Raw genomic sequence first — 27,384 nt, 5'->3', positions numbered from 1 at the left:
GACCAATTCCGGCAGCTCGATCGCGCTCACGTACGTCGCAGTAAATGGATGAAAAGTGCAGCTGCAGCGTGGCAAAGCGAGATGAACTGCATCATGTGGCTGCTGCAGCAAACCCCCACCCGTGTCGGCATGGTGCCAAAGGGGTGCCAGAGCGTAGGGGATGCCCTGTTTTCCCCGCACGACGATGTGTTTTGGGGTGGAAAAGGAAAAAGCACTTCGATTGTGGGTCTCGCAGGATTCACCGATGAATCGGGCTGGAGTTGAGAGGACTGGAAGAGAAGGAGTGTGAGAGGCAGGGGTCTGGGAGGTTGTTTGGGGGATGAGGGAGTGAAAACTCCTGCCCAACCCTTGAAACCAGTGCATCAGCGAAGTTGCGAACACTCGAAAACGGTCGCGAGAAAGAGAGAAAGGTTTAAACGAAACTCACACACACACGTTCAAAAGGAGGGTGTTAGTTTTTATTATAATTTTTGTTTTAGTTCCACTCCTCTACACGCCTTCTTTGCGACCTCCCATTGCCTAACGCTCCAAGGGAGTTTTTGGTCCTGGTGGCAGCGAAAATGTTGTTCTTTAATTAATCGAGCTTTTTTGGTCACGCTCGAGCAGTTGGAAGAAAAAAAAGGGTGAGTGAGCTCGATGAAACAAAGGGAAAGGCAAAGAAGGACGGGAGAAGCTTTCCTATTGTGTTTGGTTCAGGCTGCCTTCCGGTGTCCATTACCTTCCTTTCCATTGTATCGGTGTTTTCCTTCCCTCCGTGGGCACGAAATGGCTCTTAAACGTCTGCCTCCAGTAAAACCACGCTTTCTTCTCAACACTCGTCCGCCTAACCATCCTTTTTCACTCATTCACACCCGGTGCTATTTTGGGAAAGTCAAAAACCCAACCCCATCCTGAGAAGCGATGTTAGGAGGGAGAATAAAGAGGGAAAAACTTCTAAAGAATGAGAGCAAACGAATAGCTTTCGCGCAAGAACGAGAAAGAAACCTCCTCCTCCCACCCACTGGTGGCTGTTTAGCATGTTTTCTCACTCACCGTGTGCGCATTTTCCGGCACCATTGTTTCCCTTTATGATTGCAGCGTTTTGTTGTGCGATTGTGAAGCTTTCCATTCGCTTGGTGGGATTTTTTTTTCATTTCCCTCTCATTTCATTCTGACTCGCTCGACGTGGGAAAAAGGGACGGAAAAAAAACGAACCCCAGCCGGATCGGTGAAACATTAACACCTCGCCTGCTTCGATTCATCTCCATCAACCTGCGCTGAATGGAAAGAAAAAGGGCACCCTCTCCCCGAAAGGATCCTGAGCTGGGTGTCCTTTTGCGTCAACGGGGATCTGCTCATTTCTCGGTTGGGAGATGCTTTTCAGCTCGCTCCCGCCATTCAGCTAACAAAGCGCCATTTGGCCCGTGTTTCTAGGCACCTTGGGATGTGGGTTTTCTACTCCCCCCGATTTTCCCGGGGTTTTTTTCCTCATCCACCCACCCGGGTGGGCGGTGGCTGGAATAATATGCATCCAAATTGACTGCCCTTTCGCGAGTATACCATCGTCGGGCTCAATCTATCCTGCCACGCGTTGAGCAGCCCGGGACGATCGCAGCAATTGGATCCACTCCCTGTGTACCCTCTTCATGTGCGCTTTTCCCCCTGTCGGGGTGAAGGGGAGAGAAAAATAGTTAAGCCGACAATGAGCGGCAAGCGCCCAGTAGCGACAGTAGGAATGCGGGATTTGCCACGGAGTTGCTATTATCTCTCCATTCGTGTCACTGCAGGGAAGGTATGGGAAGAGGGTAGGGGTGGGAGTAGCGGAGTGGGGGGGGTTCAGAGGAAGAAACGGGAGTGAAAACAAAGCATCGTTGACGGACGAAAAAAAAAAACAGGACGAAAAAATCCCACGTTAGCGCAGCGCGGTTCAGCAAGATCGAAAGCGTCATTTTCGACAGTTTTCCCTTATTCATGAGCCACTACGCGGGCTCGAGGGTCGCGAATGGGCCCGCAGAAGGTAAGTGAGAGAAAGCGAGGGCACGAGGTGAGACAAATGTGGCGCTATTTCTCATGTCTCGCCCGGCAAACATTGAACCAACGTTCCGCAAACGCCCGACAATCGCATCGACACCCCGTAAGCGGATCGGCGTGAGGCTGTGTGGGTGCTCGGGAGGTTGGGGGTGGGTGGACAAACACTCGTAAACCTCCCCACGAGTCCTCACCCACCCACACGTGCACACTTGTGCTAGGTCCTTAGTCGAAGCAGGTTAGAATAATCCGTGCTCGAGCTTTGCGGGAAAGCTGATTAAATTTGGCCACAGCGCGAGCTGCTGTACAGTGGGTGGGAGATTGTTTTTCCTCAGCTACTGAGCTTGGATTTGGCACTCGAATGACCGTGTGTGAAAGTGGTTTGACTTAGGGATACATAAACATCCCTGACGGTAATAATTATACATCTTTTTTGTGCTTAATTTTGCCCCAATTCCGATGGAATGTGCTGTTGTTCTTTTGCTCATTAAATATCCTTGATATAAATAGCGTGATTGTACAGGAAGAGCAAGAGAAAATCGATACCTTCCCATGCCGTAGATTTCTCAAAACAAGCAATCGCTCCATCACGAAAACGCTTCCTTTTGATTGGAATTATTTCAAAGCAAAGCGCCACTCGCGAGCGCGTGCCCTTTCGAGTGCCAGTTACAGGTGGCTAAAATAATGCACAATTACGCCTCACTTAGCTAAGGGCTCGTGCCGTTAGACGAACGCCGCGTGGAACGAAGGCACGAGCAAGCCACCGTCAATTATGGGCATCGAAAATCACACCAGGCAGTCTCATTAGTGGGGCGAATTCGAGCGACGAGTGACGAGAAACGAGCTTAAAAAAAGGTAAAAATATCGACTCAGTGCCTCCCGAGGACGGGACAAATGCTTTTAAAAGGGGCGTATTAAAAAAAAAAAAAACCCCCCGCACTTTGGTCGCGTTGGTAACGATTTCATTCCGCGGAAAAATGTCGTGAGCCGAAAAAATAATGAGCTTTTGCTGTGTGTATGTGTATGTGTGTGCTCTTTTTTTCTTTCCTTTGAATAATTGGAAAAGGGCACTCACTTACTTACACATTAATGCTTCGACAATGAAATGTGGGTATAAAAGGCTCCACCGTTCAACGTAGCGCATGTATGCTTTCGCTAAGGACCGCTTAACGTCCCGTTTTCCGGAAGGATATGTTCCGTTGCTTGCACATTGGTGATGAATAATAAGTGAGACGTTGCACGGATGAGCAGCGAAAATTAACCTCCATAAGCTTCCGTGTGCTTTGGCTGAGCTTTATTCGAGGATTTGTTTGCTTCTGGTAATTATTCAGTTTCTCAAACTCGCACCGTTTTGTGAAGGGTTTCTTCCCACGAAGCATGCGGTAACGAAAGGGGGTGGGAAAAACACAAATCATCCCTTCCAATAATGCTCCCCCAAAACGGCCCAGCAGGGTGGTGGGTTGAGTTACAAAGCACACGCACCATACGCAGCCATTTGCATACATCAACAATGTAACGAGATGTTTCTTGGGCTTTTCCCTTGATTTTTCCTCTCTTGTTCTCTCTCTCTCTCTCACACACGCACACGCTCGTTTTCCCGCTCACATCCACCCGGTGCTCAAGATGGTAATTTATATTGTTTACAATCGGGTCGGTTTCGGTTGCCTCCGTCGCGCCGAGAAAATGGGCGCTTTTCCCACCAGCTTTTCACCAACCGGTTTCGCCTTTTATTGTCCTGTTCCGCCGGGACGGGTCACGGGATTTTCGGGGTCACGGCCACCCGAGCAGGCCGGCCCGATTGTAATTGATTTTATTTATAGGAGGCTGCACTCACCCCACCCAGCCGCGTTCTGACGATTTTCTCACCCCCTCCTTCAAAGGGGTTGGGAATGAAATGAAGTGGGCTGAGAGAAGGGCGTTGAAGTGATCCCGTGTTGTGCGGTGTGTGTTTGTTTGTGAAAATGAGAGAACCCTTCGGGTTCTCTGCTTAAGGGCTCGTCCTTCACTCCCCCCCCCCCCACCCTCTCCCTTTGAGCAGCCATTTGCTTCTCAACCCTTGAAAGGCGGAAAACGCGACTCCGATCGGTGCCCAGCTCGAGATGAAAACGCCCAGCCACATACATCACCGAGATGCCCGGATGCGAGTGAGCGGAAATAGATGCGCAAACAAACAAACATGCCAACGAAAACAAACACAAACACACACTCGCAATCGGAACACACACAAAAAAAAATACGATGGAAGCGAAACGTTTCCGAAAGCGCCAGCCGAAGCAGAACGGAGGCCATTTTGTGGAGGAGCATCAAGAGTGAACTGAAGGGGTGAAGGAGGAGTATGAGAGGCGGGGGGGGGAGGAAGGGGAAGGGGACAGTGGGTGGGGGGGTGGGTCAAACGCATCAATCCCGGTGGCTGCCCAAAATCGATCCGAAACTGAGTGGAGAGGGGGGGTCAGATTAATTAACTTTAATCTCACCCCCGACCTGGACACGTCAGTGTGTGTGTGTGTTTGTGTGTGTGGGTGTGTTGCTTGGGACAGGATTTATGATGAAACCGGCGGTTTTCGGGGTGTTGGGTGCCTCCTTAACGTTTTTCCCATTGCGATAAAGCCGAAAATGGCCTCCCCCCACACGGGCTTCACGGGTCGGAGCGGAGGTTTATCCTGCCTCCCCTCACTTTCCTCCTTCCCCCACTCCCCTCATGATACGCAAACAAAGAACCACTTCTTTTTCTGTTCGTTTTTTTTCTTTTCATTCGCACCCTCGCAATACCCACAACAACGCTGAATGTCTGCATTTTTGTGTTCCCAACCGAAGGTCCTGTGAAGGTCCTCTCAAGCGGATGGAGCTCCGCACAACGCGTGTGTGTGCCAAGCGCATTCCGTGTCAAGCAGGCGTTATTTTAATAGCAAGAGGATACTCGCGCCAGGATGGAGAGTGTCCTTATGCACCCTTGCGCAAGAACGATGGCTGCGACGCAAAACGAGCCGCCAAATGGGCCGCCAAAGGACCAACGGCCTTTGTGTGGCTTTTCCCGGGAGGGGGGGGGGGGGAGGTGGGGAGACGGCACATAAAAAAAGCGGACTCTCCGTGGGTGGGTACACACTTGCTTCGGGAGGTGGCACGTGCGGTGAAGCGGGTGATGAAAACTCAATATCATACCCGAGCACGTTAATCGACGGAATCCTTGGCCGTGGCGATCCGGGCGACGTTATCGGGAGCCGCCCTTCAATCAACCTTCCTCATCAGCATTCGTCACACATCGCCGGTTGGCGCCACGATGCCATAAGGATCATAATCCTTCGGGACATCTCTATCTCTCTCTCTCTCTTTCTCTCTTTTTCTATTGCACCCGCACCTAGAACACCACGGCACGGTGGAATTTCTTGCTTCGGGAAATTCGCTCACGTTGACCGCTTCCTGAACGTTATTATTAACTGCAGCTGCATTCCTTGTGCCATACTGAAGCACGGTGGGGCGGGTGGGGAGGCTGGAAGGGAGTCGGAATGGAAAATGAAGGCTGAGGAAAGTGAAGCCGTCGTGTGTTGTAGTTGGTGCATGAATTTCGAGAACGACTGGCTTCTTGTTTAGACGTTGAAAGGACAACAAAGCGCGAGATGAGGAATGAGTGAGAGACTGAGCAAGAAAGAGATCGAGAGAGAGAGAGAGAGAGAGAGACAAAGATAAAGGATAGCAAGAAGCTTCATTAAGCCACCGTGTGGAAATACGAGGCGGAAAACCCCAACCCACGCATCGCTTGTTCAAAAACTCAAAGGCAACAGCCAGGAAATATGTTGTAAAAACTAGTGCTGGAGTATTCCTGCGTGCTTTTCCGGAAAGTTAGCATTTTTAGGCACGTTTCGGTTTTTAGTTTTCATTAAGCAACAGTTACGGGCCATAATGAATGCAAAAAAGGATCAAAAAGGCTCTTTCAGAAGGTGTATTTCAGCGATTCAGATGCGTTTATTTCACTAATAAATTAAACAATTTTAATCCAAATATTAATTTATTTGTAAATGATTGGGTTGCTTTAAAAGTATGCTAGAGGAGCAAATTTTTCGATAAGTTGTCTCATAAATCATACTTATTTCACAATGATTTACAACAAACAGTCGAACAAATAAGGAATGAATTCTACTTTTGAATTCGCTACTTTTGCAATCGTAACTGATGTGTCGCACTGAATTCAAAATCTTCAAAGCTTTACATTTTTCCACAAAAAGTTTATGGTATTTTTTTATTGTTTTTATAGTCGCTGTGGGAAAGGACTTTTCCACAAGGAGCTTACGGAGAATGCTCAATGCGGTTTCCGATGACGCGACCACAGCTGGTTTTCTCGCCCAGATCGTAGCAAATTTTCTATTCTCTCCTTTCCATCGGACATTTTCCGTTATCGAGCACCCCCCTTCACCCACACCCAACTCCCCCTTCCACCCACCCATGGGTGGGAGTTCGGCAAAAATCGTCCAAATCATCGAAACTCGACACCTCCACTATCGGGACCAGGTGGAGCTAAACAACCGCACCACAACAGCACCGTCAGCGAGCCGTGCGGGAAAAAGCCCACGTAAGCACCAACCAGTGCCGAAGGACCTCCCAGCCAGGAAACATTTTCACGGCACCGGGAACGGAAGCTACCGGCGCACTGGTGGCTTCCTTTCGCCGACGTGCCCGTTTCCCACTGGGGATAGTTTCCTCTGTGCTTTTCCCACTCGCAAGGCACACGAAGGGATGAAGTAATCATAAAGAAAAAATAAAAAGGGAAAACAGTAGGAACGGTGGAAAACGAACCCGATGGACGGCGAAGAAAGGAAAAAAAATCTCCCTCAAAACATGCATCCCGATCGCAGCGAAATGGGCTTCAAAACTCATCGCCCAACTTTTGCGACTTGGCCGCGCGATCGTAATGGGAGGGAAATGGCTTTTTCCTTTACCTTCCACTCCGCTCGCCCTTTCACCCACCCTCTTCTATCACTCCAACCACCTGCAACATTCATCTCCTTGCGACAAATCGCAAGCTAGCGGCCAGGTCCGGGGGTCTCGATGTAAAATGAGTTTTCAAACTCACTCTCCCCTTTTTCCTTGCCTTTCTCCTCTTTTTCCCCACCCCCTCTCCCTCCTCCCACTTCACTCAGCCCTCCCATCATCCTCTAAGGATTTTCTCCAATCTCTCCCGTGTCCAGTCTGCTCGCTTTGTTGTTTCGGTTTCTACACCGGCACTTCGGTTTTGTTTTCCGGCCCAAGCTGCTGGGAATGGAAACATTTATTGCCATTTTGCTTCTGGTGGTCTCCAAGGCGGGGTGAAAGAAAAGGGAGACGAGAGAGGGAAAGATGAGGAATGCCCGCGAAAAGCTATTTCCGTTCGGTGCTAGTGCCACACGGGACTTTTTGTTTCCATTCCAGGCTGCACAATACTTTGCCTCCCTGCTCATTAAATGGAGTTTTGGGATTGGGAAAAGAAATTCAAAACAAAAATAAACACCACCAGAAACACACACACACACACAAGCGTGCAAACGCCGAGAAAACGCACCAAAACCGCGGGCATCTGCTAATTAAAATGGGATAAAAATAGTTCACACGGCGACACAACGACGGCCAGCATCCGGAGTGTTCACAATTTATCTATTTCCGGATGCTCATTTCCCACTCCAACCAGCCATTCGTCCGCTCGAGAAGATTCCAGTTGCAACTGTTTTATTTTTGTTGTTGCCTGCTCTTGCACCGAGAGACGATTAATCGCACCACTTGGCGGTCGCCATCTTGCTGGTTTGCTGTTTTTGCTTTTGATTTCGCACTCTTCTTAACAGCAATGGGAAAGCGAAACCAAAACAGAACCAAACATGCGCTAATTAAAATGTTGTTGCAAACTATTAGGCAATTAACGCAAAAGGTTACCGTTTTGGCTGACAGCGTTGGCGTTGGCGTTGCCGCGGGAAAAAGGTCGCCTTTTTTGTCAGTCTCCTTCGCCATGTTTTGCCTTTTTTGAGAACGGACTTTCGGCCTTGGTTGGCTTTATTTTAGCTTTTTCCTTCACCGAGTTCATATCCGTTGGAGTTAAGTTAACGTCGAATAGGCAATGGGAAAATCGTTGCTCTGAAAAAATAGCACCCTTGTCGAAGAAAATGATTGCAAATTCTCAGTTCTAGTTGGAAAATAGATTTTCCACTTGGTAACGGTATCAATTTCAATCGAGAAGTAAAGTTGGCAGCTCATTTATAGCACGGAAAATGTTGGAAAATTCCACCATCATGCGACGCGTTTGGTTCAATTTCGTTCTTACTTGGAAAACTGCACCACGTCGCTAATGGGATCAATTAACGCCATCGGGTGTGGTTGGACACAAATAAAAAATAGCTAATTCGTTTTATGGCAACCCGCTTTTCCCTTTCACTTCACCGGTTAGGAGGGGTGAGCGGAAGGGGGAGAAAAATTGCATTTCCCGCTTCGAGTGATCGTATCCTCACCACGATTTTTCCGAGGTTTCCCGAGTTGATCTATTTCCCCATTTGCTCCTTTTTGTGTGTATTTTTTTTAACGCTATTTCTGTGGAATCTTGTACACGTGTCTGTTCCAAACGCGCTTCAACGCCTGCCAGCACCAGACGTGTGTATGTGTGCAAAACTAGTCCTCTTCAATCGCCGCCAGGAGGCGTTTTCGCTGTAATTCTCGACCCATGTTATGGTTTTGCCATGTGTGGATTCGAAACCCAAGAGGTGGAAAGTGTCGCTCGGAACGACGCCGAAAACTAGCCACCGACAGCACCCGGGTGTAACTAAGCCCGGGGATTAGTCACCCACACCAGCTGACAGCTCGCAGGAACGAGGAAGCCTGTGTGTTTCGAGGGCTAGTGGCATAAGCTGTTCGTAAAGGAAGGGAAATAAAAACAAAAGGACGAGCGGCAACAACAAAAAATCCCACCTTCAACGAAGTGGAGTACAACAACAAAAAAAGCGTAAGGGTAGGCGAACCCATTTTCCGAGGCGGAAAAACCGATGCAACTTCCGACCTGACGGAGGATCAGGATAAGTTCTACCGATTTCGGGGGTCCGTTGTGTCGGTGTTTTCCTCTCACTCGCCCTGAATTAAGGCAGGGTTTAAACAGTTACTTGTGACGCCATCACAAGGTCCTCTGATCACCCACATACACACATACACACGGCCGGCTTAGGGTGGATCCATGTCCGTGCGGTTAAGTGTCGAAGACAGCCGATGCCTGTGGTCAGATTAGCACCCGAAACCAGCTTTCGCTTCTTCACCGACCAAAACCAAACGAGAAGTGGGGTGTGTTTTTTTGTTTGCCTTTTTCCCCCACTTATTTCCGCATCGGGAAAATGGGAAAACTGCTGGCGGGGCCGGTGGTACTTAAAGGCAGCGATCTGTTTAAGACTTGCCGAATTTTGCATGATCGTGCGGTTTGGGGCTGACAGCGAGATAGGTAGCATGTTATCGACATTTAGGGGTGGATTTTCCCGGTTCCTTTTCTTTTTCGCTTCAAATACTATCGCTTACGGCTCTTTGGAATTGGATGTTTAGTAAAAATGACCACCCGGGAGTGTTTCGATTCGATGCCGCAATATTCATATACATGTTCAGAATATATTATGAGCTCCCAATTCCAATTCCGAATTAACTTCTAAACAACTTTTTAAAGGTTAGTTAGATTGTATTTGATGATTGTTCAAACAGTTGTAGAAAAACTAAAACACCTTCAAAAACCATACCTTGCTGGAAGTGAACGTGGGAAATAAATCCATGTACCCATTTCCACGGTTTTCCATCAAGCTCTTTCCCTCAAGTACGCCGACGAGTGCCTGCCGGTGACGTCACATAGATCATATCCACTTCCCAAACCGGCAGCACACGATTCACGGGGTGGTGAAAATGAAATTACTCCAAGCCGAGCCAAGACTTCCACCGGAGTGGATTCGATTTTTTTTCCACCCACCAAGCAAAACGGAACCGAATTTCCATTCCGCACGCTCGGCAGGGGCTTGTGCGCTTTTTTCTGTTGCAAAAGGGGAGGGGAGGGGGAGGGGAAAGGTCCCGGCAAGCAAGGGATGATAAGGAGAAAAGCGAGAAGTATTAAAACCAAAATCACAACCATACCGCAAGTCGAAAAGCTCCACCGAGGAAAGCACACAGGAACTGTGCGAAGGAGTTAGCGAACTGCGTACAAAAGGAATTTCCTCGCTCTCCACCAAAAGTGACGAGGGGTGGGGCGTGCAGGAAAGGGGCAGAGGGAAAAAGATTAGCATTTTTAATGATGACAAATTGAGAGGTAAAAAAAAGGGACCTAACGAAACGGAATCCCTGGCCGGACTCGAGACGGCGCTACCACGGGACTACATCAAACGCGAACACGAAGGATGCTCGACCACTCGAAGGGATGTGTTTGATGTACGAGGCGATCCTTTTCCCATAGCATGGCGCTATCTACCCTTCAACTCCCTAACTACTGCTCTCCTCCCTCTGCTGCCTGCAACAACCCACAAAACGAGCGCCTTCGTTGGGCAGAAATTAATGTTGTAAAAAGCTCTCCAAACGGTTTCTTGTTTTTCATTTCTCACATTCCCAACGAGCGAGGAGGTGGACGAGCATAAAAAGGGAATAGAAAAGGGCCTCCCGTTCGTGTACGTCAACGTTGGCTTTCACGTGTGGGTCTTTAAATTTCTGCACACTTGCTTTCGCACTATTTGAGGCGAGGAAAAAATAGCAAAGCTGGAAAATCGCCCGACAGCAGCAGGTTCTGGGGAGGCGCATTCGTTATGTGAATTAAGCACGACATTTCGAGTACCTTAACTTGACAGGCTGAAAGGAATTTGGTTTATGGTGGTCAAAGGACTGTCAAAATGCAGAAGTTAACATGACTGGATTTAATAAAACTGTGAAAATAGACCAATCCTTATATACCATTCCTTACCTTATGTTATGTTATATTCTTTTTAGAGTTTTTAAACAGAAACTAGAAGCTGTTAAGAGTTTCAGAAAACAACTAAAATAAATCTGAATAGTTTTAATTTTAATTAAATCTACACGAGCTTTTTGTCACAGCTTTGGGTTTGATTTTATAAGAAATCGTTTGTTAACTAGAGCTTAGTTATTTTGATATTATATGCAATCTTTTCTAAATAGGTTCTCAATAGATTCTAATTATTATTCCCTAACGAGTGAAATTTGAAAAAAATTGATAATTCCGAGATAATGTTTTCCAAATGATAAAAATATAACTCAAGGAAAATTCTTCATCATGGCATCAGCCACAAACGATTCTAAGAGGATTTTTTTTTCAAATGCATAGGAAATGTACTCCCGAATGTAAACTCAAAACACAACGAAAATATCCATTGAGGTCTTGTAATGAACGAAAATAAAAACTAATGCAGCAAAGCAAAGCACCGACCCACAAGCAAGCTGTAAAGCACGAAGCTGCAAGGAAAATCAAAACCAACGAAGCGCAGAACCCGTAAAAGAAGAAAAACACTCGACCCAAAATCACCAATTTGCGAAGGATACGCGCGTCCTGCGAATCCTTGGCCTGTGTCCGACACGCATGGCCGTGCCCGGAATCAGTGCACCCGCCCAATTGCTACGGGTTGTGTGTCATTTTCATTTCCCACCAGGGGGCGAAAAAAAAAACCCCGACGGGTGAGAAAAACAGCGACGAAAATCCACCTTCACGGCGACGATAGCGACGAGCGAAACTAATTAAAAAGTCCACCTATTAGCCCTTGCACCACCGAGCGTGCCAGCAAAACCCGGTGTGATTTCCCAGCCTACCGAAAGAGGGACGAAAAAAAAAACAGCTTTCCCGGGTTTCCTAACGCCTCGACCTCACCAGACGCCCGTGGTTCGAGTTTTCTCGAGGTTTTTGGCCAACGGAGTTCGGAGGAGAGTGAAAAAAAATCAAACCCCAACACCGAGAGCCCCGTTTGATCGGTTAATTATTCATGCCCAGGAACCGGAAGCAGCGCACCGAGATTCTGGGTGCTTTTCCCGTGGGTTGATGTGGGTTTTTTTTCCCCCAGTTTTTCCTCATACCATTTCCTTGCTCCGTTTGCTTAGCTCTCCAACCGGCACGCGAATGTTATTTTTCGTCGCCCTTGTCGGCTTGTTGTCTCGCGCCTATTCGGTTCGGCGTTTGTTTGATTTCACTTTTCACCCGCTGCACCCGTGAAGGGTGGTGGAAAAGCGAGGGTTTTTCCTTACGCCAACCTTAGCGATGGGAGAAGGAAAGAAAAATTTCACACGATTCCCACTTAGGACTTCATTAATCTTCGGGTCGGTTTCTTTTGTTTGCCACCGGGGTTTGTCCATATCTCCCCTCCGCTCCTCCTCATCCCTTTTTACACTCCTCATTCTCCCTTGTGCGTCACCAGCAACCGGTTGTCGCCCGCTCGCTGATGATGATTAGCTCGCTCGCTTCGTCGAAATGGGTCCCTGCCAGTGGCGACTGTTCGGAAAAGGGCAGAAGGATGGAACCTAATTTCATGGCTAATTTACTGCCAACCCCACCCCACCCGAGTGGCCCATCAGGCCGTTCATCACTCGTCCGGTGGCTTCAAATCCATCCATCTGCGCCACTTCCAACCACCGATTTCCACTCATTACGGGTTTCCATTCCCATGCCAGGGAAGACGGGGTGAAGAGGAATGGCGTTGGAGAGGGGGCAGGGAGGGGGGTGGAGAATTTATTTTCCCACCGGTTGGAAGCGGAGGGAGGCTAAGCGGAAGGAAACCCATTTTTCCACCCAGCCGCATGGGAAGCGGGCCCGGTTGCATCTCTGCCCGGGGAAATCAAGGCGTCCCTTAGAAATTGCGCCCGCGAAAGGAGACAAAAGCAAAAAAAAAAACCGGGAACAAACTGTGGCCGAGAGGGGAAGAGTGCAAAGGAAAACCTCGAGTGGGGTGAAGAAAATGGAAATTCCCTCGGTGCAACGGAAAAGCGAGCGAGCGTTTCGGAATGTTAACCCGATGAACGGATTTCCCCGTCACCGACGCGAACAATGCCCGTGACTGCACTTAGAAGGGGGTGAGTGGAAGCTCCCAGGGGTAGCCATTGCTTTCTTCTCTCTTTCCATGCCCCCCCCCCTCCCCCCGCTCTCCTCCATGTGATCAGCAGTATTATTTGAGCCACCCGTGGGACACCCGGGAGCTCGGCACGGGAGTAGTTGCGGTAAGCCGATTATGATTGCCAGCCAGGTCCGGCAGCTGAGTTGTTCGTTTCTCAGGAGAACAGGGTGAGGTCTGAAAGGGAGGAGGGGTGCGGGGGGGGAGGAGGTTGCTGTTCGAACTCCACCAAGCGAGTGCATCGCGTTTTCCTTCTAGGGGCGCTCCAAGACGGCCTCTAGACCGTCGTCACCGTCAAGGGGAAAATTGGAAGCCAAACGTCACCGCCGGTCCTTGTGGCCAGCAGTCTCTGCGCAGAGAGCATAGGGAAGGAGAGCAAAAAGGGATGGATGGGGACGGGGGAAGACTATCACAACCCCTATCGAAATTGCACCATCCAATCAGCGGAAAGGGTGGCAGTAAAAACAGCGCCACCCGTCCAAACGAAGCAAGATGTTTTTCCAGTCGTCGGCAACGAACAGAGCGCAAGGGGCAACACGGGATGCGAGGGAAAGCGGAAAAGGCTGCCTTGTGTAGGGTTTTTGGGCAGGCTCAGCAACAGCAGCTGCTGCGGAAGCGGCAACACGAAGCAGAAAATAAACCTTGCTCCAGCAAGAAGCTCAGGGTTGTTTTTTTTCTTCTCTATTTTGCGCCAACGGTTGCACAAGTCATCCGCCAGATGGCGCTGCTTGGTATCTCAAAGCCACGACCGCTTGGGTGTCGGGGGCAGGCAGGACGTCTGAAAATATTTATTGATATGCAAATTGTGCCCCACCAATCTCGCGCAGGTCACGTGCCACACTTCTCGTGCCGGATGCCGGTGTTCCGGTGGCTCATGCGTGCTATCGAAACCCACCTGCAGTGCTTATTTGGGAAAGCGCGGACGTCACCGCACTTAAGGGTCGCACCGCAATGAGTTTTGTGTGCCGTAAAACCATCCGGTGTCGCTTGCATGCGCACCGAACACGGTGCGTAGCTCGCTGGAACAGGGCGCACCGGAAATGGCAGACCAGGCTCCATATGTCACGTTGCGGGTGTCGATGTGCTCAGGGATCTTCAGTGTTTTGGGTTGGAGCTCTTCGGGCAGGTGGAAGGAGGCTATTCACATGAGTGGGTGCTTAGCTGGGAGCCTGATTTGGATTAGGTTTCGATGATGGGTCTACACAATTTTACAGTAAACGGTTGTTGGAACATTGAGAGGGTCTCAGTTGACCCTGAAGATGTTGTCCCTGACACCTTGGAGGGTGAAATGGACGTTTGTAGAAATCACAAAGATGTTAAAGAACGCATGTATTGAGGCGTTTGTAGTTATGTTTCATAATAGCCGCAGCTATTTTGAAAACACCCAATCTTGAATGTGAATTCAAAACATCAAATTGAATTTAAAACATTCAATTTTCAACCCAACGTGAAACAAGCATCGTGCGCATACTTCCAAACACTGATCTATGTCTCCAAACTTACCTCCATCGTGTCGCAGATGCTCTGTACGTGGCTGGCGGTGTGTGAAGATTGTGGTCCAAAAATGGCGGCAACTCCAACTCCCAGCAGGTGGCAGACTAAGGCAATTAGAGAAGTACATCAGAAGGCCTGCTCGAAGCACTCTAGGCAGACACTTACCTCGTTTCGACGCCAGGAAGCTATCCTGCGGTGAGATACGCTCAATCTGAGCGAGCAGCTTTGAGCGTGGTAGTATCGTGCGGTCAGAGTTGATCTTTTCTACCGCATACCGGAACGCGATCTCTTGATGGTCATCATCAGGATGGAAGAGTCCACCTGCGGGAAGAGATGTCAGGAAGAAGCCGGTTAATCAGTGTAAGAAGTGCTCGTGAAGTTATTCGTCCTTGTCGAGGAAGGTGACAATTAGCGCTGTGCAATTGCAGTAGGGTGTCACAAACCCCTTTTAAAACCAGCAGTTTATCAGATTCCAGGATATAATTCCCTTCTACATCCAGTGCTCCATGAGAAAGCCAAAATAACCCCCAACAAGAAGGTGTACAAGACTTATTTTTTCGGGGAAAGCAGACGACCGCTGCCAGTCGAAAATTCCCTTTACGAAAAAGAAGCGAACAAAAAAGCTCCAACCAGCCGCCCTGATGGAGCTAGTTGGCCCAAAAATTCCAATTAATTTTATTACCTACACATCACCGCAATCCCCTGGGCCAGCACCGGGATCCGACGCATTTCACCATCCACCACAGCTCCCCCTGATGGAAGGAATTTCTCCCTCCATCGTTCCGCGAGGCAAGAAGTTGCTGTGAGTGATGCGGCAGTGGCGCGGGTAAGTGGAAACCATTTGGTGAACAGTTATTCTTTTTATTTTTTTTGCTACTCCCTCCTGCCCATTCCCGAGCACAAGCGGACTTCTGGCAAGTGGCCTCGCTAACATTTATTACCGAATCGTTACCGTAAAATCGAGCCCCGGGCGTTCGGTCGCTTGCTGGAACGGTTCCTGCGCGTTGTTTGCTTCTATCAGTGCGTGTGTGTGTATGTGTGCGAGAGTGAGAGCGAGCGAGAAGCTGACCGACAAGGAGCGGAAGCTCGCAGGACGACGTCTTCGGCATCTCGCAGGTGCACACGAAACGGACCGACGGTGCAAATTGGCGCACTTGGCGAGTTTTCCCGAAGGAATGTTTGTCCCAACCGCTTCAGGGTGCGTGGTGTTTCGGAGACGCATACGGGAAGAGCGAGAAGTTCACAAGAGAAGTCCGCAGGTGGAAAAGCTCGAGACCAAGCCAAAGGAAAATCCGGGCGAGTTCGCTTGGCTGAATTGTCGCTTTTACTGCTGCGTTTTGATGAAGTTGTTGAAACGATCGGTGACGATTTTTGATAAACATTTCAAAGTGAACCGTTAGGTTCAAAGGCAGCATGTACATCGGCATTGGATGGATCATGTTTGACAGGAATTTGATTGCTCCAACCTTTGCCGTAAAGGATGGTTTATTTACGCTTTGCTTTTTAGCTTCGGCAGCTTGGCCGTCGTCGTTCTAATTGGCTCATAAAATATGGAAATCCTTTCATCGTCAGTCCGACAAGTATGCCTGCTAAATTGCATTACTCTACTGATATCTTAACTGCAGGGCAAATGTATCCTTTTATGCTATAGCACGCTTAGCTGCGCTCGTTTTGGAAACTCCTTCCTGCTCATAGATCGTTTGACCAAAGGGAAGAAGTCTTTCCTTCATCAGATTCTCGAATAAATTCTGTTCTGCTCTGGAGTTTAACCTTGGAAATTGGTCCAGAATTTGTTGACGTCAATTGACGAATTTTGAAATGGATCCGATTAAACGTGACCGGCAAGTAATCTTCCGAAAGCTTGAGCACTTATGTTGAAAGAGCTGCAATTTTGACTCGACTTTTACCTCTTTTTACGAAGGTTTACGAATCTTCCCTCCAGTTAGACGTCCGCCGGGCATTTACTCCACCTCCTGTGAGTTCGCAATCGCTGGAATCTCGGTAATACCTGGCGAGCGCTCAACTTCTGGTGTGGGTATCTTGGAATTTATACCAATGCTCAAGACTTTCCCGAAGACCCAACTCAAAAAAAAACCACTCCTTACTGAGCAGCAGGTGAGCTGACGTAGCGCGAAACCGTGCCCCATTTTCGAGACATTCCGAGATCGCACCGTGGTCGGTCACATTACGCCTTTGCTCTCCTTTTACCCACGAGGTTTGTGAGCTTTTCTCCAGCTACGAGGCACCTTAAGGCGCGTCTAAACGGAGCGAGATGGTTGTGCGAGTCCCTCAAGAGACCAAAGTTTCTCCACATGCTCGACTCGTTAGTGGAAACACGTTTGCTGGTCAAGCAGTTCGTTGCTATCACGACACACGATTCGATTTTCTTTGCTTACCATCGCTTGCGAACAGATTTGTCGCGCTTTTCACACCACTTCGCACCTTTTCTTTTGGCTCTTCATCATCACAAACCCTGCGGGGGTTGGTGCTAGCGACGATTTCGTGCCGATTTCGAGACGCATGCACATAGCACTACACGGGGTTTTCCCGGGTTAAAAAGGAACGTGACGAAACAAGGAGGGAAAACCAACGCACACAACAATAGCCCCTTTCGATGAGGAATTTTTCCAGCCTTCAACGGTTTTTGGGTTTGCTTTTTTTTTTGCCTTCACTCGTCAGTTGCATCAGATTTTTCACGAACCCAACCGGTGGCTGAGTGCTTTTCCGATGCACATAATTAATCAAGTCTGCGGGCTCGATTCCAGCCAACGGTTGGCTTCGGGGCTTTTCTCAAGAAACCGTTTCCCGGGGAAACAAACAAGCAACCGGACACGATTCGATTGTAACGGGATTGCTCCGCGGGTGGAATACTTTTTCGTGGAATATTGAGTTTTTTCGAGGGTCTGAAAATGAACGTAGATCCAATTCGTAGTGCATCAGGCGATTCCTCAGGCGAGCGAGCTCTACTTCCATTGTTCTAGTGCCAAAGCTGCTCATCACGCACCCAGAACGTGAACCGAACGTTGATTGGGAACGGTTGTGAGAATTCACTGTTCATTTTTCTGCTCCAGCACGCTCTAAGCTTTCCACAGCGTGTTTCCACTGGCAGAATGGGCGAGCTAATCTACAGCGATGCTCCACTCAGACAAGTGGCGATATTTGCTGCCCGCTCGACTCGCCGATTAAGGGGCTTAAACGTCGCCACGTGAACTACTGCCGGTCTCATTAGTGAAGGCAAGTGTTTCGGTTTTGCTCTGGCCGCAAACTTTGCACGTTCACGGGACCCGCGCAGTGGATCAAATTAAACTAAGCACCAAGCACCGATTACAGATGGCTCGGAAAATAGCGAGGTTTTCTCCGCAACCGGTGCGACACTGCTCCCTTGCGCCGCTAATCCTTTTTCCCGAAAGCGCCACTGCATACAGATGTGCATTAACTTATGAGAAGCGGTCCGTTTTTGGGGTCGGGGTTGCGAGTGGAAAGCGCCCTTCGGTTGTTAAAAGCGTTGGGTTGCCACGACAAACCGTCACACGGCGGCACGTCTGGCCGAGGCTCCGATAACTTTCCATTATCAGATTAAACGCCATTTTGGATTCGGAGCTGGGAGCTTGGGTCGTGCGATGGCAGGCTTAAAACGCAGTTACAAACCGTCGGTTGATTGACCGCAGGATGCCAGGGTGTGTGGAGAAGTAGGATGGGATTGCTGCAGCAGCATTTTCGGTTGATGAAATTGACACAACAATTAGCATATTACGAGCGCCACCGCAGCGAAACCGTTGCGCGGGAATCAACCGCTAGAGAGCGCCGTAATGAAGGGTGTGTTTGCGTGGAAAATCACCACCCATTGAACGCAGGTGAGACGATGCGTCAGTGAGCTTAACGAAGCGGAAAAGCTGTGGCTCGATGCCTTCGTTGCGTGTTCGAGAAGGCTCGGAAAATGCCCGGAAAATGCAACCGGTTGAAGAAAAACAAAATGATGAGAAAAACACACCACCATCTTAGCGCGGCTTCGCACGATTTATGGTCCATAAAGCCAACCGTCAATTACTTCCGGCCGTGCTCCGGTCGGTTCCAAGTCAAATGTCAATCCCTTGTTGGCTTTCCGGCGGGCATTTTCCGGCCCGCCATCTTTGTGTTGCGAGGCGGATGTTAGGCGGGCGAGTGGGCGCTTCCGGATGAACCCCTCACCCTTCAGGGGTGGTATCAAACCTAACCCAAGCTTTTTGGCGGCCTGGCCGTGTGACAGGCCGGGGGTTTCCTGCTAAATGCCGGAAAATTGCAGCAATTAACACCGCCCGGGAAAAGCCTCCTTTGTTTGCGCTTTTGTGCCGGCTGTTTTTTTTTTTCCCCACTCCGTTCCGTTTCGTTTCTTTTGTTTGTTTGCAACGTGAACCGGTCGCTTTTATTTATCTGCCGGCTGCTCACTCCCCGCCCGGTATTTTTTAACCCAACAATGGGATTATTTTTAAATTTTCCAACCCCTCCCTTAGCCTCGTCGCTGGGGAGGTGCTATTTTTATCGCGATCGCAGACGGCTACCACTGGGCTGGACGTTTATCACAACCCTCGATCGGGGTGAAAGAGCGAGGGGGGGGGGGTTGGAAAAGAAGGACATAAAATCGAGGGTGTCCTTGGGTGGTTGGGGGGGGGGGGGGGTGGGTGGAAAGGGATCACAATCGGCACGCCAAGTACAATGGCGGATAGCAAGCTCCCGTTTTCAAGCATGGCACGTTTCCGGATGGGTCCCAGTGGCCAGAAAAGGTGTAGGTGCAAGAGAAGTGAAACTCTTCTCCCCCCTCCTCCCACCCATACTCAACCCCTTCCTTTCCACCTCCCCTTTCCACACCCCACCGACGAGCAAGCGATATTTTATTCAACGAGGAATTTCGGAAAATAAACCACCCTCGGATGGCCAGCCACAATGGTGGAACTGGCCAAAAGTCCCGTGAGTGAAACCGAGGGGGTAAGGAGGGGTAGGGGTGAGGAGAGATAAAGCGTGTTGATGATACCGGCGGGAACCTTTGGGACGCATGACAACACCAAACGTGCTCGAGTCGAGGGCTTCATTCGAGAAGTTCGAGCGGCACAGAAATCAGTGTGCTTGGACTTTGCGAAAAGCAAACGGAATAAAACTGCCCTTCGTTCTCTCGTGTATACACACACACACACACTCATACACATGCGTACAAATGCGCCTCGTATAACAACAGGGCGCACAACTGGAGCTACGACAGTGTGTGACAAAAAGATAGCAAATTTCTCGCACCCCTTTCGCTGCCTATCGCAATCGGTTGCGTGGTGAGGGAGGGGAGGGAAGGTGGTGATTCATGGGAGGCCCCGCGGTAACATTCGACTTTGCGCAATCCCCTTCCGTGTCCTTTCCACCACCCCACCCATCACACGAGTTTTCCACGTCGAGTGCAGTGCAGCCCGTTTTGGTTTGGAAAAATTCGAGGAAAACCACTGCATCCGACGGGGAAAACGTGCCACGCAATGGAACGCCTAAGCGGGAGCGATTTTTCTATAACGTACCACCGTACCCACCGTTTCCGTGCCGCTCGTCAAAAACCTCGACCCCGATGGAGGCGCCTGGTGCCGCCCAACCCGTGAGAAACAAAAAAAAAACGCCCTCGCCCTTCATTAGCACGAGAAAAACTGAACCTGGCCTCCGACCGGTGGGAGGGGCTGGAAGTTTTGCGACGGGAGTTTCGTTGCGAGAAAGTTCCGCACAAAAGCGCGCCCGTTCGTTCGTTTGTTTGGTTGTTTATTTGCCTTGTTTGTTTGTTTGCATTCCACGGGTGCAAAAGTTGGAACGTGCCGTTTGTTTTTGAGCGGGAGATTTTAGGCAACGAGAAACGCAAAAAAAAATCGCACCCAAACGGCAGCGGTGCTTTTTTTCCCTTTTCGGTGGAAAATATGTGTTGCATTACTAGCGCCCGGCTCGTGTGCCAACTTTGAGCAGTTTGGAAAGGGTGTTTTTTTTTTGCATTCAAAAAGGTTCCATGTTGTAAATTGAGCCACCCGGTTAGAAGGAACGTCATAAAACTAACGCATGTTTTGTTAGAGGAATTTTACGGCAAAGTTTCGAACAAAGCACCACCACTCGGAAATACCCAGGCATACCCAGGCACACCCCGGCATGAACGCTGTTTGACGCGGCCCCATTTCCGATTGGTGCCAGATTTGACAATGCCAGCAAAAGGCAACAGTAATATTCGTAATCCTGGCGCGCACAAAACGTGACGTCCTCAGGCAGCACCTCACTCCGAGTGTCAAGCGAACGATCGGTGCCCAATGCTGGCCGCAATTATCCTTACGGCTTGCTTGCAGCGTGGGGGTGTTTTTGCCCCACCCCCCCTTCCCCCCCGCACACTCCACCATCGCTCCCCCTCAAACACACAAAAGCTCGCAAAAGCTCATCCCTACAGCAAAGCGAAGCGCATTTCACTGTCCATCATAAAGGGCGGTCTGGCGTTGCAACGATCGTCACAATCACCGCGTGAATCGTCCAGGGACTGTTTTGCGGGCGTATTTGGCCGTACACAACCCCACCATCCACTTTCCAACCGACCGTTTTACCCCGCGTTCGGTGGAGGCTGCTACAGTGGCTACCACATCTTTGTCACTGTCAATGTGACATTTGTGTCTCGTCAACGGGCGAAGGACCCAGGCGAGTGAGGGAGGGTTGGTTGTGGTGCAGCTGTCGGGTTTGTCGTTTTAATTTCGTGCATCCTCCCCCCTTCTCCCCGGCATCCCCCTTTACCTCTTCGGTTCTCTAAATCCTGGGCCATTTTTATTCGGACGTCAAGCCGCGACACATGCCGCTTCATGTCCTCGTGGCCGAGAGGTGGGCAAGCGGGCGTCAAGTACGTGTCCCTTCAAATGTACACTCTTCCTCTCGCCCTCTACCGGTCGTGATTCCTCCCTCGTCCTCCCTTTCCGGGCTAGAAGTGGAATGAACTGGGAAAAGCGCTGTCCAACGAGCCACACTGTTGCCGGGTGCAATCTGCGTTTTTTTTATCTGTCTGTATGCACCCTCTTCCCGGCCTTTTTTTTGTCGATTCCCTTTCCCTCACTCCCTCCCCCCCCCCGCCCTTCCCTCATCATCACGCAAGCAACCGATTGTGCGCTGCGTTGCCATTGTCGGGCGTTTAATTTGCATGATAAGGCACACGGTCGCGAATTGGTGCGCCCTTTCGGAAAAGCGGGAACCGGTGGCTTTGGAGCCACTCTTTCTTTTGTCATATCCAACCGGCCATCATCGCCATCATCATTGTTGGTGGTGCGATTGGGCTCGGGAATGAGAAAAAAACTGAGACCACCCGGTTGCACCCAAACTCGGTGCGTACGTGAGCGATATTTAACGGGCGCTTTTCATGCACTCGCCAGATAATCGCATTTTTTTTCCACCCCCTTCTCGATGCTCACAGGGCTAAATTCCTCCTCTCTCGCTGGGAAAGGGGTGAAAATGATCCAGCCTCTAAGGGGCTAACATGCGGCATGAAGGAAAAGAAAAAAAAACGATTCAAAAACTCGAGCGAATGGCATTATTGGTGGGTGTGATTTTCATCCTTCGCGTGTATGGCGTAGCTTTTGAGAAGGGAAAGCAGCTACTGGGAAAATTTCCTTGCTGACGTCATAAAAAATGCTCACGCGCCATATGTCCGTGGGTGCCGTTGATCTTTGAGAAAGGTTTTTTTTTTTCATTTCAAATGCAGGTTTTAGATGGCCAGACGTTTTTTAAATCTCTACATTTGAAATGATTGCAGAACGAGCAAACTTTTATCATTGTAACTCTTTGTTGGACACATTTTCTCTTTGTCTGTGGATGGTTGCGATTGCACTTTGTTGTACATTGTAATCTACAGCCAATTACAAGTTTATTTCCAATCTATTCGTGAGAGAAAAATGATTTTTAAAGGCTAATAAATGCCAAAATTATTCTGTTGATTATATTAAGAAATCGTTTTCGCAATAAACTCATAATAAAACTTGTTTATTCTCCTTCCACGTGCAGAAATGTACCTTTTTCTGTAATTTAATCGTCCGTGACCTGTTGCTATTCGCTTTCCTCGAAACGGCGCTTTTCATTACAGCACAGGTCCGACATTCCACGAAAATCCAATTAGCAACCAAACGCTGATTGAACGTCGATCAAACGGAAAATTTCACCCAACACCCGGAACGAGCGTTTAAACACCGGAATGCCACCATCCACAAGCACCACGTGCAAGAGCGAGAAAAGAGGTGTAATTGGTAGGCCGCGAAATATTGGCCGGTAGGATTGCTTCGGGGCAAGTTTATCCAAGCCTTCGTAAATATGCAACCATCTGGTGTCTGTTTCCAACCGGAAAATACCGGAAAAACTCATTCCGCGCATCATTCTGGTCGTAGCCGGTAGCACACGAGCCCCATCACATCAAACGAGCGCCATGCGTTTGTGAGCAAACGTGCACTCATTTATTGACTGTGCGAGTTAATTGATAAAAATGAATATTATTTGTTTTATGCACACCACAATCACACGGGGATGAAATTTCATCGAGCTGTAGCGTGCTGTAAAATGCGACAAAAATGGAAACAACCAACCGAGACGAAAAGCTACTTTTGTTAGGTGAAATATTACCCTCTTGGGTGGTGGAAATTCGTCCTTGAAACTGTGTTACACCAGTGGTGGAAAGGCAATATTTCCCAAGGACTTTAAGAATGCCCTTAATCTGCTATCATTCAAAAGCGGGAACCACTTTCTGCGTCTTCTGCCAAGGTATGCATCCTGCAGAGGCCGAGTTGGGCGATGATTGATAGATCTTAGATTGACCACGGCCCTCGTACGTACGTGCGTGATTATGCTGCGTCGTGCACGCTCTCCTTACAAACGAAGCTATTTTGCAACCCCAACGCCATACACCATCGCTTGCAAGACCATGCCTTCAGGACGAAGAAAAATGATTCCATTTACTGCACCACAAACCCGTGGGCATCCCTTTTTGCGGGCGTTTCATTCTTTTTTCGCTCTTCGTTGATAAATAGTGGAAGCATTCGTTTTATTTTATCCCCCTTCCTTCACACACCTTCAGCCAGACCTTCATCCAGGAGCCGATCGTCTCTCGCCATCGGAATTCGTCGCATGATCGATCCTTTGCAAACGCGCGTGGAATTTATGGAATTAATTTGAATGTAATCACGCTGCCAGTGCGGGAAAAATTCCTTCCTTTAGCTACCGCTGCTCGGCGCTTTCCACTCCTTAACAGCGCGTTGATGGATGGTGCATCAACCGATGAAGAGGCTCTACTTCTCTCATCGACACCTTCTGTTGAGGCGTTTGAAGCTTTAGGGGAGAGAACTTGATATAATTCATTTCAGGCGGATCCTTTTCAGCTTCCTTGAAGTGCGCTCCCGTAATACTCACATCGATCAAAAGAAAAAGGCTTTGCCATCGCCTGTGCATGTAGCAATATATGTTGATTTCTTTAAGCATTTTTCAGAAAAAGAAAATCATGCTTTTTTAAAGTGGGCTAGAAAATGTTGGGCTTGAAATTTTTACAACGTAAATTGTTTCAATTTCATTTTTTTCACCAGAGAAGCATATTTGTTACAATATATCCTTAGACTTTTCTATCGTTTAATATGTGCTTTCACTCTTTCGAATTTTCCTGTAAAGGTTCTTGGAAACTATTAGCTATACATCGAACGCAATCTACTTAATTCAAAGCTTTCATTCATGTAATCGAGCTGCATCGAAAGAAGAAAGTAATCACGAACGCTCGAGAAGCAGTTGCAGCAAAAAAAATCGATCACAAATCGGTGGAAAACAGTATCGCTTTTCTCTTCGCCTTTGCCCGCTCGATCCTTTCAGCGGGATTAAAACAGCTTGGCTCATCTGCGACCGAGGGGAAAAACGTGAGAAAAACACACAGCTTCGGTAACTCAATGTCGACTCGCATCGAAATCATCACCACTGCAACCCCGGATGCGGTGGAAAAAAAGCCCGGAAAAACCTGGCTCCAACGCGGAAACACGACAGCCGAGAATGCTAATCCACTGTGAGGCTGAAAATATTATCGACCTATCGAGCACGAAAGGTGCCCGGCCATCCCTATTGCGAGCGCCAAAAGGGATTATTTTTTTTTTCCTTCAACCGGCAACCGGCTGAAGGCGGGAGGGAATTTCCATCGCGTCCAGCCAACTCATTTCAGTTGAAAATTCGTAGAAATGGAAGTGAAATGGAAGTTTTAGACACGGATAGTGGGAAATGGGTGGGAAAAACCTCTTAAGCGCGCGCCCAAAACCCCTCCCCGAGGATGAGTGGCGGAAAATCCAAACCGGATAAACACGCTGATCGAAGCCGATTTTCGTGCTGCTGGAAACGTTCAATTTTTTTTGAGCATCTCTACTTACTTCGACGCGATTGGCAACGCATCAAATCAGAGCCTGGCGATCGCTCTAATGGGTGATCTCACTGATAAGCTTGCTAGTATGCTTTCCAGCGGTGATTTTCCTGCCACATTTCCACGCCGAAAACCCCGAGTAGTGTGCGGGGAAGTGGCGTATCGAAAAAAGAACGAATCGCACGTATCAGCCAGGTGGTGGGGATGCAAGCCATGGTGGGTGGGAAAAATTCCACCCAAACTTTTCTCCCACCTCTCAGCTCTATCCCATGATAACGGAATTAAAAGTCCAAGCCCGAACCGAGTGGAAGAGATTTTTGGGGAAATAGAATAATAAATGCCCCGAACCACCATGTTACGCATCAACGAGGAGAAGGAGAAAGAAGAATTTTCTGTGTTACAACAACATCAATGCTGCAGCCTGTAATGGATGGAGTGTTTAAAATGCTCCTGAACACATTGAAAAACAAACGAACAAAGCGAACGAAGAAAAATCAAACGCGCGAGCCGCGGGAAAAATTAGCTCGCGCAAAAATCGGATTAATTCCGATACACTTGGGGCTTAAAAATTTAACAATCGCATCAGCCACCGCTAATCCGGGTACCGGGCGCAGCGCGCGCAAAAGGGGAAATGGAAAAATCGGAAATTCTGAGGATGGGTAGGAAAAACTGAGCGACAAAACGGGCTCGCCCGTCCGAACCACATCCATTTTCGGTGGCATCCAGAGCTCTTGTTTTTCCCTCAGAACGCCCCTGCTTCTCCTCCGCCACGAGCATAATTTTCAGGAAAAACTCCGGCGGGAAATCTTCTTTCATCGACGTCGGAAAAGCTTGTGTGCGCGCGCGCGCGTACACGAAAATTCGTTACATCGAAATGAATCGAATAAATTGTAATCATTTTAAGTACGCCTCGACACGCTGCCTGTGTTGGAAAACCAAGCGGAAAAGGGGTGCGAGAGGGAAAAGAAGAGAGAGAAGGGAGATGGAAGGAAAAACTCGGGAGCACTTGAACCTCGTTGGCTAATTTTTCCAACCCCCAGTCGGGCTGCAAAAATATGAAAAAAGAAAACACCGCCAAAAAATGGGACCTTGCACTCCCGGGGAAAGCGCTGGAAAAACGCTCTAACACCCACAGCGGTGCGAGACAGCGGGAAAAATTATGATGGTACGGCTGCGTATGAATTATTCGCGCATAGCGCGAAGGGTGCGAATGGAAAGAGGCGGAAATATGGGATGGAAAATTCACCCTCGGTTCCATTACCTGGGAAGAGTGGACGATTTGTGCGTGTTTTTTTTTCTACTTCACTTTCATTTTCCGCACACCTACCAGCATTTTCCACAACCAGGGCGCTTTTTCCCAACCCTCCCAGATCCATCTCCCAACCAGCTCCTTTTTTCCCTCGGGCGCGACATTAATTAGGCGTCCGAATCGACGTTATTCGATTAGTTGGCGACTTCCTGCGTTGAAGTTTTCCGCGCACACCTGGCGCGTGGTCCTTCCCCTTACCCCCATTCATTTTACCCCCCCCCCCCCCCCTCCGCCTTACCCTACTACCCTGTTGCCAATTTATTTGTGTATTTTCCACCACCACTGCCCGAGCTCCTTCGACAAAATGCAGCACATTTTCTCACGCATCCAGTCGGAAAAGCGTAGCAAAAGAAGCACGCGCAAGGCGGTGTGCGAAGGCGGGAAGGGTGCGAAAATTGAATCACCGCCTAATTGTCGCTCCTGGGCGCGAGGCTCTGATTGGGCCGGCCTAATTGGGTAAAGGCAGGCCCTCGCATGGCTCCCATTTTCCCACCAAAGGGCCTGATTGCCTTCCAGCTGGGTGCGGCGTTCGATTAAAAGGATTTCCCTGCACGGAAGGGCCACTTTTCCCAGCGACCAGGCGTGGCAAATGGAAGGCCAACGCGGGGGTGCACCTTTCAAGAGGCTTTCGAAAAGGCGGCTTTTTGTTTTCATGTGACAAACTCCCCACCGGCGAGGAAGGTAGGAGGCGCTTGTAAACAGCCCAAAACCCGTCCCGGACATCCGATTCCCGGGGGTTGACCGCAAGAACCGCAGGTGGTCCCATTTTCCCAGGACCGGCGGTTTTTGTAAGGGTCCGGTTGTAGGTTTGTTGATTTTATCATTTTAACGCTCAATTTAATTCACATTCCCGCCAAAAACCACGCCGCACGGTGCAGCACGATGGTGTGCGTGAAAAGGACTAGCAAGAAGAGGGGTCACGGGAAGGGGAAGTGCGGTTTCCGGTAAATGGTCACGCGGTCGGTGCTTTCAACCGCACATTAACGCACCGAACCGGTATAACCCCGCGGAAGGAGCCTTCGCGCGGATAATGCGAAGGATTGACGTGGCCCCGGGTTGAGGGAAAATCCTTTTCCCGACCAAGGTCACGAACATCCAGCTGTGGCATCAATTGCTTTTCA

The 27,384-nt window shown here is 49.2% G+C and overlaps 1 protein-coding gene across 1 annotated transcript in view; it reads right to left on the bottom strand.

Annotated features, from left to right (window-relative positions):
* Nucleotides 1-14,597, bottom strand: part of LOC128728546 (uncharacterized) — a 73,385-nt gene extending 58,788 nt beyond the window's left edge. Inside the window, exon 1 of the mRNA XM_053822174.1 lies at nt 14,577-14,597. Within this exon, the coding sequence (XP_053678149.1) occupies nt 14,577-14,582 (6 nt within the window). The 5' untranslated portion in view covers nt 14,583-14,597. The remainder of the gene's footprint in view (nt 1-14,576) is intronic.
* Nucleotides 14,598-27,384: the final 12,787 nt, after the last annotated feature.

Source organism: Anopheles nili, chromosome X (assembly GCF_943737925.1).
Source record: "Anopheles nili chromosome X, idAnoNiliSN_F5_01, whole genome shotgun sequence".
NCBI lineage: Eukaryota > Metazoa > Arthropoda > Insecta > Diptera > Culicidae > Anopheles > Anopheles nili.
The sequence above is the reverse complement of the archived record's forward strand: the minus strand, read 5'-3'. Positions and strand labels throughout refer to the sequence as shown.